This window comes from Stegastes partitus, unplaced genomic scaffold, assembly GCF_000690725.1.
Source record: "Stegastes partitus isolate 25-593 unplaced genomic scaffold, Stegastes_partitus-1.0.2 Scaffold1149, whole genome shotgun sequence".
NCBI lineage: Eukaryota > Metazoa > Chordata > Actinopteri > Pomacentridae > Stegastes > Stegastes partitus.
This window is the reverse complement of record NW_007578880.1, coordinates 117,148-130,971: the sequence shown is the minus strand read 5'-3', so window position 1 is coordinate 130,971 and position 13,824 is coordinate 117,148. Positions and strand designations below refer to the sequence as shown.

Here is a 13,824-nt window from a genome sequence, read left to right as displayed (position 1 = left end):
GATTTATATTAAATAAGCTATGTCATCTTTTACGATTACTGCTGCCATTTCCCTAAAAATCTAAAACTCCACAGTGCTAAACGAGGCCTGGAACACTGTTGGACCTTCGTCTTCATCAGATGATCTCCAACCACAACTCACACTGAACTGCTGCCATGATAGTTACCAGCTATGCAACCAGTTTCTTCTGGTTAGTAACTACTACTACAAGGTTTGGTGTCAATAAAAGTTGATTCCAAGTCTCCAAAGTTGAAACAGATTTGAAAAGAAGCCGAACAGCAACAAATAATCTATTATTTGTCAACTATTAAATGAATTGTCAGCTATTTTGTTGATCATTTACTCTATTTGAGTCATTTTTAAAGAACAAAAGATTGACGGATTTCTGCTTCTTAAATGTGAATATTTTCTAGTTTTTGTACTCTTCAATGATATTTTACAGAATATGTTTGGTTTATGGATCAAAAACAACATTTAAGGGTGTTATCTTTGACTTTGGGAAACAACTTTTTTATTTTTTTTTTACGTTTTATAAACCAAACAACTAATTGATTAATTGAGATAATAATTGACAGAATAATTCACAATGAAAACAATCATCCCTCAACAGAAGGTCTGACAAAGCAACAGCAAGGGGACGTGTGAGAGTTCCTACACTTCCATAGCATGTGAGCTAATTGCCGCAAAACTATATGACAAATGGCCGAATAGCTCTTGTGGAAAACAATATATTTTAACAAGGAAATTATGATTAATACCATGTAATATGAAGAGAAAACAACCCTTAAGTGCTTTGAAAGTATTGTATTTAAGCACAACAGCGCCCGGTCACATGTTTAACTCTTCACTGTCTTAGTTAGCGTGCTAACTAGAGCCCAACTGATAGCGGATTGTTAAGGCTAATTTTAGGGAGTAAGAAATTTTGATATTATGTTAGAGTTATATTAGGAAGAAAAATTGAATTATCCAGCAATGGAACTTACCATGACGACGCTGCTTGACTCCACACCACATCCTGCTCAGGCGTGCTCTGCTACATGTGCTGCCAAACAGGGAGTTGGAGCTGCTCTGCTGGACGAACTATGCGATGACACTGCTTCCAAAGTACTCCAAGCATCTTTTTCTGTATTTTGATCTGTAAAAGAAAGCTTTCATATTAATATACATCACACAACACATATGCTAGTATCAGTCTATAATATCTGTCTATCGCTCAGGCTCTGATGCATTTTACATTTTCTAGTTAGTTCTAAAGTAGAGATAAGGCAGATGGACATGTCATGACTTCTGATGCTTTTTGATCTGGTAAGATTGATATGATAAAAGATATCACATTTCACTGTGTGGGACATGAATGGACCAAATGTTGTGGCTATCTGTTTCATGAGAAGCCACACATGTGAAGATCATGGTGGTTCTAGGTTCTGGGGATCACCAAAGACATTAGGATTTGCTTCCAGGGGACCATGAATGCCTGGATCTATGGTGCTGTGAAAAAGTATTTGCCCCTCTTCTATTTTTGCATGTTTGTCACACTTATATGTTTCAGATCATCAAACTAATTTTAATAGAAGACAAGGATAACTCAAGAAAACACAAAATGCAGATTTTAACTGTTGATTTCATTTACTGAAGGAAAAAACCCGGATCAGCCCCACCTTGCCCTATCTGAAGAAGTAATTGCCCCTTTAGTTACCATTATCACTCATTTACATCACCATGGAGGAATTCTGGCCCACTCTTCTCTGCAGAATAGTTTTATTTCAGCCACATTAGACGGTTTTTGAGAATGAGGTGTCCTTTTAAGGTTTGGCCACAGCATCTCAATTGGGTTCAAGTCCAGACTTTGACCCGGCCACTCTCAAATCTTAATTTTTGTTTCTTTTCTTGCTTTGGGTCATCGTCATACTATATAACCCATTTGCGTTTGAACTTTAGGTCATGAACTGAAAGACGGATATTCTCCAGGAGGGTTTTCTGATAGAAAGCAGAATTCATGGCTTTATCAATTATGACAAGTTGTCCAGGTCCTGTGGAAGAAGAGCAGCCCCAAACATCACACTACCACCATGTTTCACTGCTGGTCTGAAGTTTTTCTTTTGTGGAATGAAGTATTAGCTTAACACCAGATGTAACAGGACCCATATCTTCGAAAGAGTTCCACCTTTAGCTCATTAGTCCACCGGATGTTATCGCAAAAGTCTCGGGGTTCTTCCAGATGAGGGGCAATTACTTTGTCACATAGAGCAAGGTGGGGCTGGACAGCATTTTTCCTTCTTGGGTTATCTTTGTCTTATATTAAAATTACTTTGACGATCTGAAGCATTTAAGTTTGACAAATATGCAAAAATAGAAGATATCTGTAGTTTTTCACAGCACTGTAAGAGGTGGAACCAACAGCCATACCTACAGCTATGCCACTAGTATGTCTAAAGACCTGTAGGTAGCTAGAGAAGTACCACANAGAATCAGAGAAACTTGGAAACAATGAGAAAGAATCTGGTGTACCTAGAAACAATGAGAAATAGTCTGGGATACTTAAAAACACACAGAAAGAGTCTAGAACACCTTGAACCAATGCGAAATAATATGTGATACTTCCAAACGAGGGGGAAGAATCTGTAACAGTCAAAAAGAAAGACAAAACATTCTGGAACACCTAAAAACAAAGACAAACACTATGGAACATTTAGAAACAATGAGAACTAGTCCGGGATACTTACAAACACAGAGGAAAGAGTCTAGAACACCTAGAATCAATGGGGAAGACTCTAGAACACTTAAAAACAATGAGGAAGACTCTAGAACACTTAAAAACAATGGAGAAGACTCTAGAATCGAGAAAACTCAAATACAGAGAAAAAACATTCTGGAACACTTAGAAACAACAACAAACACTATGGAACATTTAGAAACAATGAGAAACAGTCTGGGATACTTACAACAAATTAGAAGGCAAAATTTTCTAGAAGAAGAAAAAAAAAAAACAAGTACGGTGGAAAATGTTGGAAACAACACCAAAGAGTCTGGGACACTGAGATGTAATGAGAAAGAATCTGGGATACTTAGAAACAGTAAGAATGAGTCTGGGATTCCTAAAAACAAAGAGAAAAACTCCTAGAAACAATGAGAAAGACTCTGGAACAGTGGAAAAACAAAGAAAAAAAATTCTGGAACTCCTAAAAAAAAATAGTTTTGGTAATCCTAACTGACCTAAAACAGGAAAAGTTTAGTCTGATTTAATGTCAGACAGTGAAAAAACAAACAAAAAACCCCCCAACATTTCATATTTTTTATACAGTATATGTAAACTTCTGGTTTCAACTGTGTCTCTACTCTTAGGCTAGAACTTAGAAGATACAGAAAAAGTTTTTAGAGTGTCCGTGGTAAATAACAACANCACTAGTATGTCTAAAGACCTGTAGGTAGCTAGAGAAGTACCACAGTATATACAGCTGATACTATACAGACCGTGTGAGGATGGAATAAGGAGAACTGAATAGTCAGTGAGCCCATGTAGATGTTGATAGTTTTGTGCACAACAATTGCAGAAATAGGGAAAAGACTCAAATTCATAAGCTGGATCAATAACATGATGTCATTTATTTATTTCACTTGTGGTTGAAACCTGTTTTGACTCCACCCCACACACACATACACTCAGTCGACATCATATGGACACCTCTACACTTGATAATAATATAAATAAAGGTTATACAACATCCGGTTACCATTACAGTCACGATGAATGAAACTGTCATTTCTCGCCCTACATTCATGGCCTAATATTGGGCCTGTATGAGACCAGATTTCTATAACATTGTTGCCTGTGGTTATACAATCATGTGTTATGTTTCCTAAAATCTCAATGACACAATAAAATGAATAGCAGAGGGAAACAATATTGATAGCCTGCTTAAAGAGAGCAGAGTGATGTAAGTATTTCCTGTGTGGACAATAACATCCACAGCCTTGAGAGCTGATTTTCATAATCATAGCTGGGTCATCATTTGAGCTTTCTGTGAATGGTTCATTAAAAAGCAGCAGCAGCACAAGAGGATCACATATGCATGAGCGTGTTAGTGTGTGCAGCCCTATAGGTCCATTAACCTTATACTGCATACGCCATCCAAGCCACTTCTGTGAATCAACTTCACAAATGTGGTTTAAAGAAAAGTTATTTCAGCAAATTGGTAATTGTCATAGCTAACCTAATCTCTTTAGTGTATGGAGAGGGAATAATACAGCAATTGTACAAAATGTGCGACTTCACAATAACTGCCAATAGAGAAGTATGAGGTAAAAAAATGTAAGTATATTATACATACTATAGATATAGTATTAAGACCATGAAGCTGTGCAACTATTTGCACAAATATAAAGAGGAAAATATTACATAACTTATAATATAACAATAAAAATATTGGGAAAATAATATTTTAAAATATTACTAACAGAAAAGTAATAAAAAAATAAATAAATTAGCCTTACTGTGTCTTATTCTGATACTCCTATAATAATCATTTATTTGGCATTGTGCTTAGAAAATAACATAAATTCAATTTTTGAAAACTGTCTATTTGAGAACCTGACTAATTGCTGCCACTGTAAGGTTAAATAACACTTTGGATATGTATAGGTGCAAACATGTACATATATTTGCCACATATATGCATATATGCTTTGCTATGGACTAGCATAGACAAATAAAATTCCAAGAAATAACAAATCAAGACAGGGTCTATTATAGAAGATATGAATAAATTAGTTCCTGATTCAGTTCTGACACCTCTAATAAAATAACAATAATAAATCCATAATCTTTTCATATAAGCTACATTTTTGTAGCAACAGTGGCATTTTTTTCTGTTGTTGTAATCTTTAACTTATAAAGCATCTATTGGGCACCAATCTAGACACATCAAAGCTATGGCAAGGAATTAAAGCTAGGCCATACATAGTAAGTTATGGCTATTGCAGTTCTTATGTAATTGCTAGCATACAGCATAGCCACATTAGCTAAGTGCGTTTTGTTGTTGTTGTTTTGTTTTGTTTTTTGGTCTTTTTTATCAGTTGCCAAAAACTGTGTAGTATTTTTTTGTTGTTGTAGAATTAAAGTTTGACTTTATAAGTCTATGAGTGGGCCACGTTACATGTGTTTAATTAAAGCTACAACCTCCAGAAATGCTACGTTACATTATTTCACTGAGCGGGACTTTATGGGGGGAAAAATTCTATCAAATCTTCATATTCGTGAAAAATAGGAATTTAAAGTATCGTTGTGTGAAGGACGTTAGATGTAAAAACCTACAAATAACTCATAGTTGATAAATAACCAAATAACAGAAACACAGCTTTGAAAATAAGCAATAATTTAAACTTTACCTGTTTTAGCCAAAGAGGAAAACTATCCTCGAAAAGACGAGGCTTGAAGTGAAGTTCCGGTCACATGACTGAAATCAGCCAATCAGAGCGTTTGCGCAATTGACACGCAATTAGCTGAAAGTTAGCCGTCCAGTTTCTCTGTAACGTTAGTTAGTTTGTACTAAAACTTTTACAAAGACTTTACCTAGAATTATGTCTCCCCAGCCACATGTACTATTCAGACAGTGACAGTCGTCATTGTACTGAATAGTACAGACGACCAGTATGAGTACAAATTAGCAGCTTTTACCACTTATTTCGTTAACTTGTTAGCCAACTGTCAGCCGCTTTAGCATTAGCCGCTAACGGTGTCCCAGCTGCATCCAATAAACCAGTCTGGTTGCTCAGTTTATTCATGCAGAAAATAGGGAATGTGTAGATTCAGTCACTTACAATGATGCTGGTAATGTGTGCATGAGTTGTATATACTGCAGATTTATACCTCTAGGACCTTTAATTTTGATTAAGGTAAAAATGTGCAACAACATACCATTTTAAATGAATCATTGTGCTACTACAGAGATGTTCTAGCCTGTGGAATAAGTTCTCCAGAGGAAGGGGAACATGCTTGTTTGGTACAGTCAAAACTCACATCATTTAAACTTTTATTCTATGGAAAATAAACCATTGCCACAAATTCCCTCTAGAACCATGACTCATGTTGCAATCTCTGTCAAAAAATATGATTTGTTCCTGCATATCCGTCAGCTGTAACACCCATATTTCTATGAGCAAAAGTGATGAAAAAAAAAAAAAAACTTTGTTTCTCCACATTTGACGTGTTGTTCTGCCTCAGGAGATGTCCCAAGATCCCACCTGATGTCTGAAGATGAGTGGAGACAAGTAGGAGTGCAGCACCAAGGATGGCTCTGTTTCACGAACCAAGTATTGTGTGGTTTGGGCCAAAAAGACATTTCTGTGCTTTAAACCACTGTGTAGCTCACTGTCCTGTCAGCAGTACTTTAAACGAACATTTTGTGAGAACGATGGCAGCCCTGGTTTGGTAACGTCTTTGCATCATGTGTCTGTCGTTGTCCTTTCAGAGCCCCACATCCTTCTATTTAGAAGACTTCTGCTAAAGCGTTGACACAGTCCCACTGAAAGACTCCTCCTGTCATTTATTTTTTAAGTTTCGGTGAATACTCTCTAGCTGCTGGTTATTTGTGCTGTGCTGTATTTTCTCAACGAGCTCAGTTTGTATGAATATTGTTGGCTGCTAATTGCTGCATGTGCAATCATCAAAATAATCTCATAGATGTTTCTCATTCAGATTTGTCTCAGTGCTACAAGAGTTCATATTAAGTTCACAATATTGATTTCAAGTCATGTGGAAGAGAATTGCCTTGTGATTTAAAGCCAGAATCTGGAGACTGGACTGGATTTATGGCTGGTCATGTGATAACTGAAAATATATATGGATTGCTTTAATGTTTTTGCGTTAGAGAAGTTATTGGTAGTCTGTTCTTGCTGAAAGAACATTTAGATCCCTTTGCATACCTTTGCTGCTATGCTGTTAATCACTGAGATAAACAATCAGCTCTCCACATCATGTTTTCTTCCTTTTTTGTAAGTTCCTTTACTTGTTCACAAGAGGGCGCTGTGGCCCAAGTTTTGGTTGAAAGCATCATTAAAACAAATAAAGTTAGTGCAGCATTATGCTAAGATACACAAGTTTAAGTTATGAAAACCACATCAATGATTTTTTTTCCCCCTCATACATTAAATGTCATATATGGAACATAGCTGTTTAAGGCTTAATGTAGGCGGTATTTCTAGTTATATTGCCATTAAATGCCCATTAATCTATGAACTGATGAGGCATAGGTGTCTCAGATGCAGCGTACGACCTACATCTCCGTATAAAATTAGATTCCAGTCAAATGTCATAACTGACGTCCAAGGAGAAACACTTGCTGGTGCTTGCTGGAGGTTAGTAAATAATTCAGATGGTGGAAAGTGTTTCTATGGAAAAGGCTGACGTGTCACTCGAGTTTGATCCAGCAGGAGTCAGAAGTTGTTTATAAATGGGTTGAAACAGCTTCCTGAATATTTAATTGATCATCTGATGTGAAAAGTGACAACTGTCCTGAATTCCAACATTGTGATGCATTAGTGTTTAAATCAACGCATGCAACAGATAAAACAAACAGTTTATTTCTGCTTTAAATAGGTAGTCACAGTTTTAATGTGAAGAAAGTAACAGCAGACAGGAAGTAAGTGTTTATGCCTTTCTTGGATAGAATTTCTTTCGAATGCTCAGTTTTATCTGAATTACACCTTGTGGTGGTATAATCTTGCTTAAACATAAGACGTATACTGTTGTGAGAAAGAGTCCTACTGACCACAGTAGCTCCATTCCTGCAATCAAATCCCTTTAATAGGCTTGGGCTTTGACTTTCTGGAAGGAAATAGTGCCCTGTAAAGATTAAAGACACTGGATAATCTCAAGTGAAAATGTCAAACTCCAAGGTAGCTGTGAAGGACCAAACAGAAGGCAGCGAAGGTGCAAACATCTCACGATAAATCAAATAAAACAGGTATGAACTAACACTCGCTTACAAACACTGTCCTTATGTACAGTTGTATTGTTCCGTACAAGCACTGCTTTAAGGATATTTGGTTTCATCAATAAAAATATCAGTAAATGGATTTTTTTTGGTTGTAAGGCAGCCCAAAGATCCACAGACTAAGGTAACCAATGAGCTTCATCTCCTCGTAGGGTTTGGTAGGAGTCCCAACACCATCATCACAACCAGGTGTGCTTCCTGCAGGAGACGGGTGCTTTCAATTCTTTACTTCATGGTCCGTCAAGCTCCCCAGTGACACCGAGACGTTATATTCCATCGGTTTATGATAGTTTCAGTGTCAAAGGTGTGGTCCACCTGGACTCAGGACCAAGTTCACAAGCAGATACAGATGACACAAGTCTTCACAGAGCTCTGTGGTCATCACAGCTTTCCTGCAGAGGGAAGAACAGAGCTGTACTTACCTAAGAGAAATGTTGCTGGGATTGGTGTTGGATGTGCTAAAATGTCACCGAATGCACATAAAACGACAAGAAACTGTCATTTTGAAAGAACATTTAGAAAGGCAAATTCTATTAAACGTCAACAAGGTAACCAGCCTGGTTGAAGACCTGCAAAATCTCTGCCTGCATCTGATTTTCTTTTTGTCAGTAATTCATTTATATAACAAAATGGTAAATCTGCTTAGATTTAAACTAATTTAATATTTGGAAACTGCTTTGCAACTGTGTTTTTTTCCTGATTAAACTAACACTTGATACATGCAAGTCGTACAAAAACAAAGCCAGACTACTCAAGAACAACTCCCTAACCGAATGGGGGGGAAAATGAGAGCATAGTTCAAATAAATCTATAAAATCAGATCTACATGTCAAAGAAGCCAATCACTTTACTGTTTAGTGAAAAATGTCATGAGACCTGTGTATGTATTTTTGGGAGATTCCCATTAGTAATCCTTTTAAGTGAACATTGAAGTGTTTAGTTATCCACAACACAATTAGCCAAATGTGGTTAATAGGTCATGCGGCAGAGAAAATGTAGTTAGATATAATGAAGTTAAAAAGCACTTTACAGAAACAGCTGCAGGGACAGCTGGTACTTCTTTCATCTCTATAAGTATACCTTCCACATTCCAAGTTTCCAAAACACTGTCTTTAAAGTCCTTATTCACACTGCAGACTAGAAGTCATCTGCAGAAAGTGTTTGTTTCATGGAATATTAATCAACCTCCTTTAGATTTGCAACTCTGATTATTTGCCATTGCCCCCCAAAATCCAGATTTAAGCTTCTCAAACTGGCAGTTCACCACTAAAGCCCAACATGCAGAGCAGGTTAAAACTGGTGCACAGGATGCAGGTCAATCCAGGCAACTGGGCAATAGTGTTTATGAGATTGGGAGAAAGCACACGCCAAGATCAGAGACCTACCCAGGCCTTTTCCCATCTCTTTAGCAGCTGCTCATGTTCTGTGAGCGCCCCTCTCCAATGTTTCAAATTCCTGGATGGAATGTTCTCCTCATCTGTCAAATAACAACATCTTTTATGGATACAGATCATTTCCATCATCCCGGGCAACTCAACTCTTGTTTCCACTCTGCATGCAGTACTGCCATCACATATAACCAGTATACAGTACACAATATTCTGTTCAACACACTCCACACGGGTCCAGATACCTCCGATCGTGAGGCGGAGGTCGACCTCAGACATGTCGTTTCCTGTGCTGGCTTCAGCAACACAGTGGTACCGGGCGTCCTTGATCAGCGGCCCCTCTCGGAGCCAGCTGCTCACCAGTACCTTCCTCTGACCCAGCGGCCGCCGGTACTCCATTATGGGGGTGTCCAGAGTGTGCCCGTTTACTAGCCAGTGAATGTGGACGTCACTGGGACCTGCGGGACAGAATTGGACTTCATGTTGACGCCCTGATTGTTGAGGCGCACGAAACGGGAACACTTGCCTTCGGCGGGTTGGACTGTGGCGATCAGAGTGAGTGAACGGTTCTAGAGGTTTGAGTATACATGCATAGCACTGATTTATTTTTCTAATTACACACACATTCTGTAAGTTTTTAGACCTTTCTGTCAGTATTAAATGAAGTCAAAAACATAAGAAAACAAACCAGTGTTGAAAACGTTTGACAAGGTTTATTTCGCCTCCCTACCAAGAGCCACGCTCCCAAAAAGTCCCCTAGATTTATGTACATCTTCGAAGGTATTTTTCCATATATACAAATATATTTACATTTCTTTACAGGCACAAAAAAAAAATATCCAAAGAAAGTATTGAGATGTAAGACAGTTGAGCATACTAGAATTTGTTTCGAGGAAAGATTCTCAACACCCTGGATTCATTTTTAAATTTTTACATATCAGACTGTAGTTACACGATAATATACACAAGACTGTACCTTTTGTCGACAGAGAACTGTGAGACGACCTGATCACTGGGAGGTTGACCGATTCAGAACGAATCCCAGCTTTGTCTTTTTAAACATTCACCCATTATGTAAGGGTATTTTTTTTGCAAGCCTCCTAAAATGGAGATCAATAAATCTCCACAAGTCCGACACCTCAAAGCAAAGTGTTGGCTTGTTACAGATAAATCCAGGAACGGTTAGTTTGAGTCATGCTAACATGCAAAGAGAGAGAATGAGTGGAAGATGATGGGTTAGGAAGTGAGAGGGAAAGGCTTCCAAACCGAGCATGTGTTCCTGAAGGAGGGGATAGTTGGTGGGTTTGAGCCGAGTCAGTGTCACAGGCAACACTCACCCAGGGCGAGGCAGAAGAGCAGGAAGGCCTCCTGGGCATGAACCCCCCAGGCCTGGTCCTTCAGCAAGGGAGGCAACAGTCTCACCTCTGCCTCCCGAGCCTCCACATTGTGGGGCTTAGTGGAGGAGGAGGAGGAGGAGGAGGTTGAAGAGGAGGAAGAAGAGGAAGAGGAAGAGGAGGAAGGGAGGGCAGAGCGAGTGCTACTTCCAGAGGAGAGCAGGGAAGATGAAGTGTCGACAGAGGAAGCTGTGAGAGGGAGTGGTGGACAAGAAGAGAGTTTTGAGGGAGATCACAAGAAGGGATGACATGCAAACCAGAAAAAGGGAGACTCGTGATTGATCTAAAAAACCAAATCTGTTGTAATAAATAAAACAAAACAGGGAGATCACAAGTCTTATTGTAATACACAAAATGATATTACCGAGGATGTGACGCATTTTAAATAACAGTGAGCTAAAACTGAAGGCTTAATAAAATTATAGCAAAAAAAAAAAAAAAAACGTTTAACTTCAGATTGTTTCCAGGGCTCTGTTATCAAGCATCGCGTCACGCTGTACATTTTAATGTTATAAACAGACCACATGAGGGGAGATTACTAATGAGGGTTAATACACAGGACCGTCAGAGCTGTATCCACGGAGGAACGTCGACTTCACCGGGAGGAAAAAAAAAATTAAATACACAGGAGACTCAGCAGTGTCACTCCAGAAAACTCTACACAAGTCAGTGTTTGATATAATCCAGCATTTTTCCATCATGCCAGTTGTCCACTCGTACTTCTCTTTTTCTGACCTTCAAACCCTGCACTGCCTCCTCACAGGCTGAGACTGAGGCCAACAGACCAGGAGCTGCAGATGACAACACTGTGCGACAGAGCTAGGCGGTAATTTACTGAGCAAACCTTCCCTGAGAAATTACTAAAGACTACACACTGCGTCCAAAAAAAATCAAAAATTAAAAATTAAAAAAAAAAATGCAAAAGCTTCAAGAGATTATTTTCTCAACTCAGGCTGTACAGAAACACGACTCCAATTTGGAAAACATCACAGTAACTTACCAATTTGGTAAACAATGTTTCCAATTTGGAATTTTAAGAAATAGCTTTTCTTGCTGGACTAAGCTGAAAGAGTGCAGCTTTTTTGAATACAGGTTTTTTTTTTTTTTTTTTGCTTGATCATCATAAGCCCTAAATTAGACAGCAAGAGTTAAAACTCTACAGCCAAATGAGACGCCTGACATAGGCCGTGTGTCCATACAGCGTTTTCTTCTGGCAGAAAAGCGCTGGCAGGGCGCTGGGGGAGCGCTTCATCAAAAAAGCGCTCCCACGCTGAGTGTGGGATTTGTCTTTATCTATACAGCTTGAGATAGACAGACACAGCCAGAACAAGCTTCTCCTCCATTTTCTTGGTAACCACGGTGACTAGTCCCGCCTATATTGATTGCCTGAAAAGGGGCGACACTGACGACACCAGTGCATTTCTAACAAGTTCAGAGATTTTCAGCTGTAAGCGACTGACCACTGAGGGCATTGCCTTCTTTCGTATATGCTCTCTCCTCACTGGGAAGAACTGAAAAAACAGACATTGGTGCTCAGAAAAATGCTATATGGACACTCAGCCTCAAGCCCTGTAATGATTAAACTTCACGAGATGCTGTACACTGGACATGCTTTCATATTGAGGACACTGTTTAGGCTTGTACGTCATGGGCAGATGCAGAAAGACCACCTGGACCCTCTATGTTAAGAGAAACAAAAGCAGAACAGAGGTTTGTGACTAGCAGTAAGGCTCATCTGCATCTGCAAACTGGATGGGCTGAGATTCACAGTCCACATCAAAAGGTTTCTCCTGGGAAGGGCTGTCATCTCCAAAATTGTGAGAAGGGATCCGACCGTTGCTGCACTCCGGTTCAGTCTCATACCCGGTGTCACGCAGAGCTCGGAGGTTCTGAGTGGTTTGGCTGCCGTTCTGCGTCGGTTGCTCAGTCAGGTTAATTTTGTCAGTTGTAGATGTTTCCATCAAACCTGCTTCACAGGCCCTGTACTCCTGCTGATGGGTGCTCTTGTGACTCCCCAGCAGAGCTGCTCGCAGCCTCAGGCAGGGAGCTGGGAGATACTGCATGTAGCAGTTGTACACCAGGGCAGCCAAGAAGAGCAGGAAAAACAGCAGAAAGAGGAAGAGGAGGGCCGTGCTGTTGTTGTGCTGCAAATACTCGGCCTCTGGATCTTGGTTGTCTGGATGGTGAACGTTTGAGTTTGGGGGAAGAAACTGCTTTGGCGGGAACTTGATTGTGCTGCTGGGGGGCGGGGTTAGTGATGAGTCAGTTTGGGGCGGGGAGGTGAAGAAGGCTGTGGCTGTGAAGCTGGGAGGGGCAAGCGCCGAAGTTAGTGGGGCTCTGTCTGTCTTACCATTACCTTCTGGTTCTGCATTCGTGCCAGGTGGCTCCTGGCTGCCGAGGGTGGTGGTCGCGTGGTCCGCCTGGTGCGGAGGTCTGGGGGGAAGATCCAGCTTGAGGATGTATCCAGCCAGGAGACGGCTAAAGTTCTTCCCAGCAGCGGGGGCCCATTCCACGGACCAACACTCATAGTAACCTTGATCCTCTGGAGCCACGCTGTAAATGAGGAGCCCGTTTTCGGCTATGAGGTGGAACCGAGAGGCCTCAGTGAGAACCGAGCCGTTGGACTTCCACATCACCTGGGCGAGGTTGGAGTGTACCACGCATGGCAGCTCAGCAGAGCTCCCTGGTTTCACTGTCACGCGCTGGTAGTCCTTCTGTGAGAGGCCTGTTGCTAAAAAAAGGCAAACAGAGGGAAAAGAATGACTTTTAGGTGTAATATAGTAGTAGTAGTAATATCTTTCAACTACTCATCTGTGTCCTGTTGGAAAACTTGATTAAACTAAAGCCTTAAATGGTGATATTTCATCAAAATCCCTTTAGTCTGCATGTCTTGTTAAATAAAAATACCAAAAATGAACTGTCTGCACTAAATAGATTCTGTAAAAGGACAAAAAATTCTGCACTCATAATTGCAGTCATGAACCCATTCATGATTCATGCTGAAAACAAAAGTCTCATGGTTAAAAATCTGGGACTTCTTGCTTGAACTAG

The 13,824-nt window shown here is 39.8% G+C and overlaps 1 protein-coding gene across 2 annotated transcripts in view; it reads right to left on the bottom strand.

Moving 5' to 3' along the window:
- Positions 1-6,992: 6,992 nt before the first annotated feature.
- Positions 6,993-13,824, bottom strand: part of sema4d (sema domain, immunoglobulin domain (Ig), transmembrane domain (TM) and short cytoplasmic domain, (semaphorin) 4D) — a 43,203-nt gene continuing 36,371 nt past the window's right edge. The window contains exons 17-21 of one of the 2 annotated variants that reach the window (XM_008296734.1): positions 13,130-13,504; positions 10,717-10,962; positions 9,625-9,837; positions 9,377-9,468; positions 6,993-8,383 (exon numbers count right to left, since the gene is read on the bottom strand). In XM_008296734.1, coding sequence (XP_008294956.1) covers positions 8,354-8,383; positions 9,377-9,468; positions 9,625-9,837; positions 10,717-10,962; positions 13,130-13,504 — 956 coding nt within the window. In that variant the 3' untranslated portion in view covers positions 6,993-8,353. Of the gene's footprint in view, positions 8,384-9,376; positions 9,469-9,624; positions 9,838-10,716; positions 13,505-13,824 lie in introns of those variants that run through there. The other variant, XM_008296733.1, reaches the window with a different exon arrangement.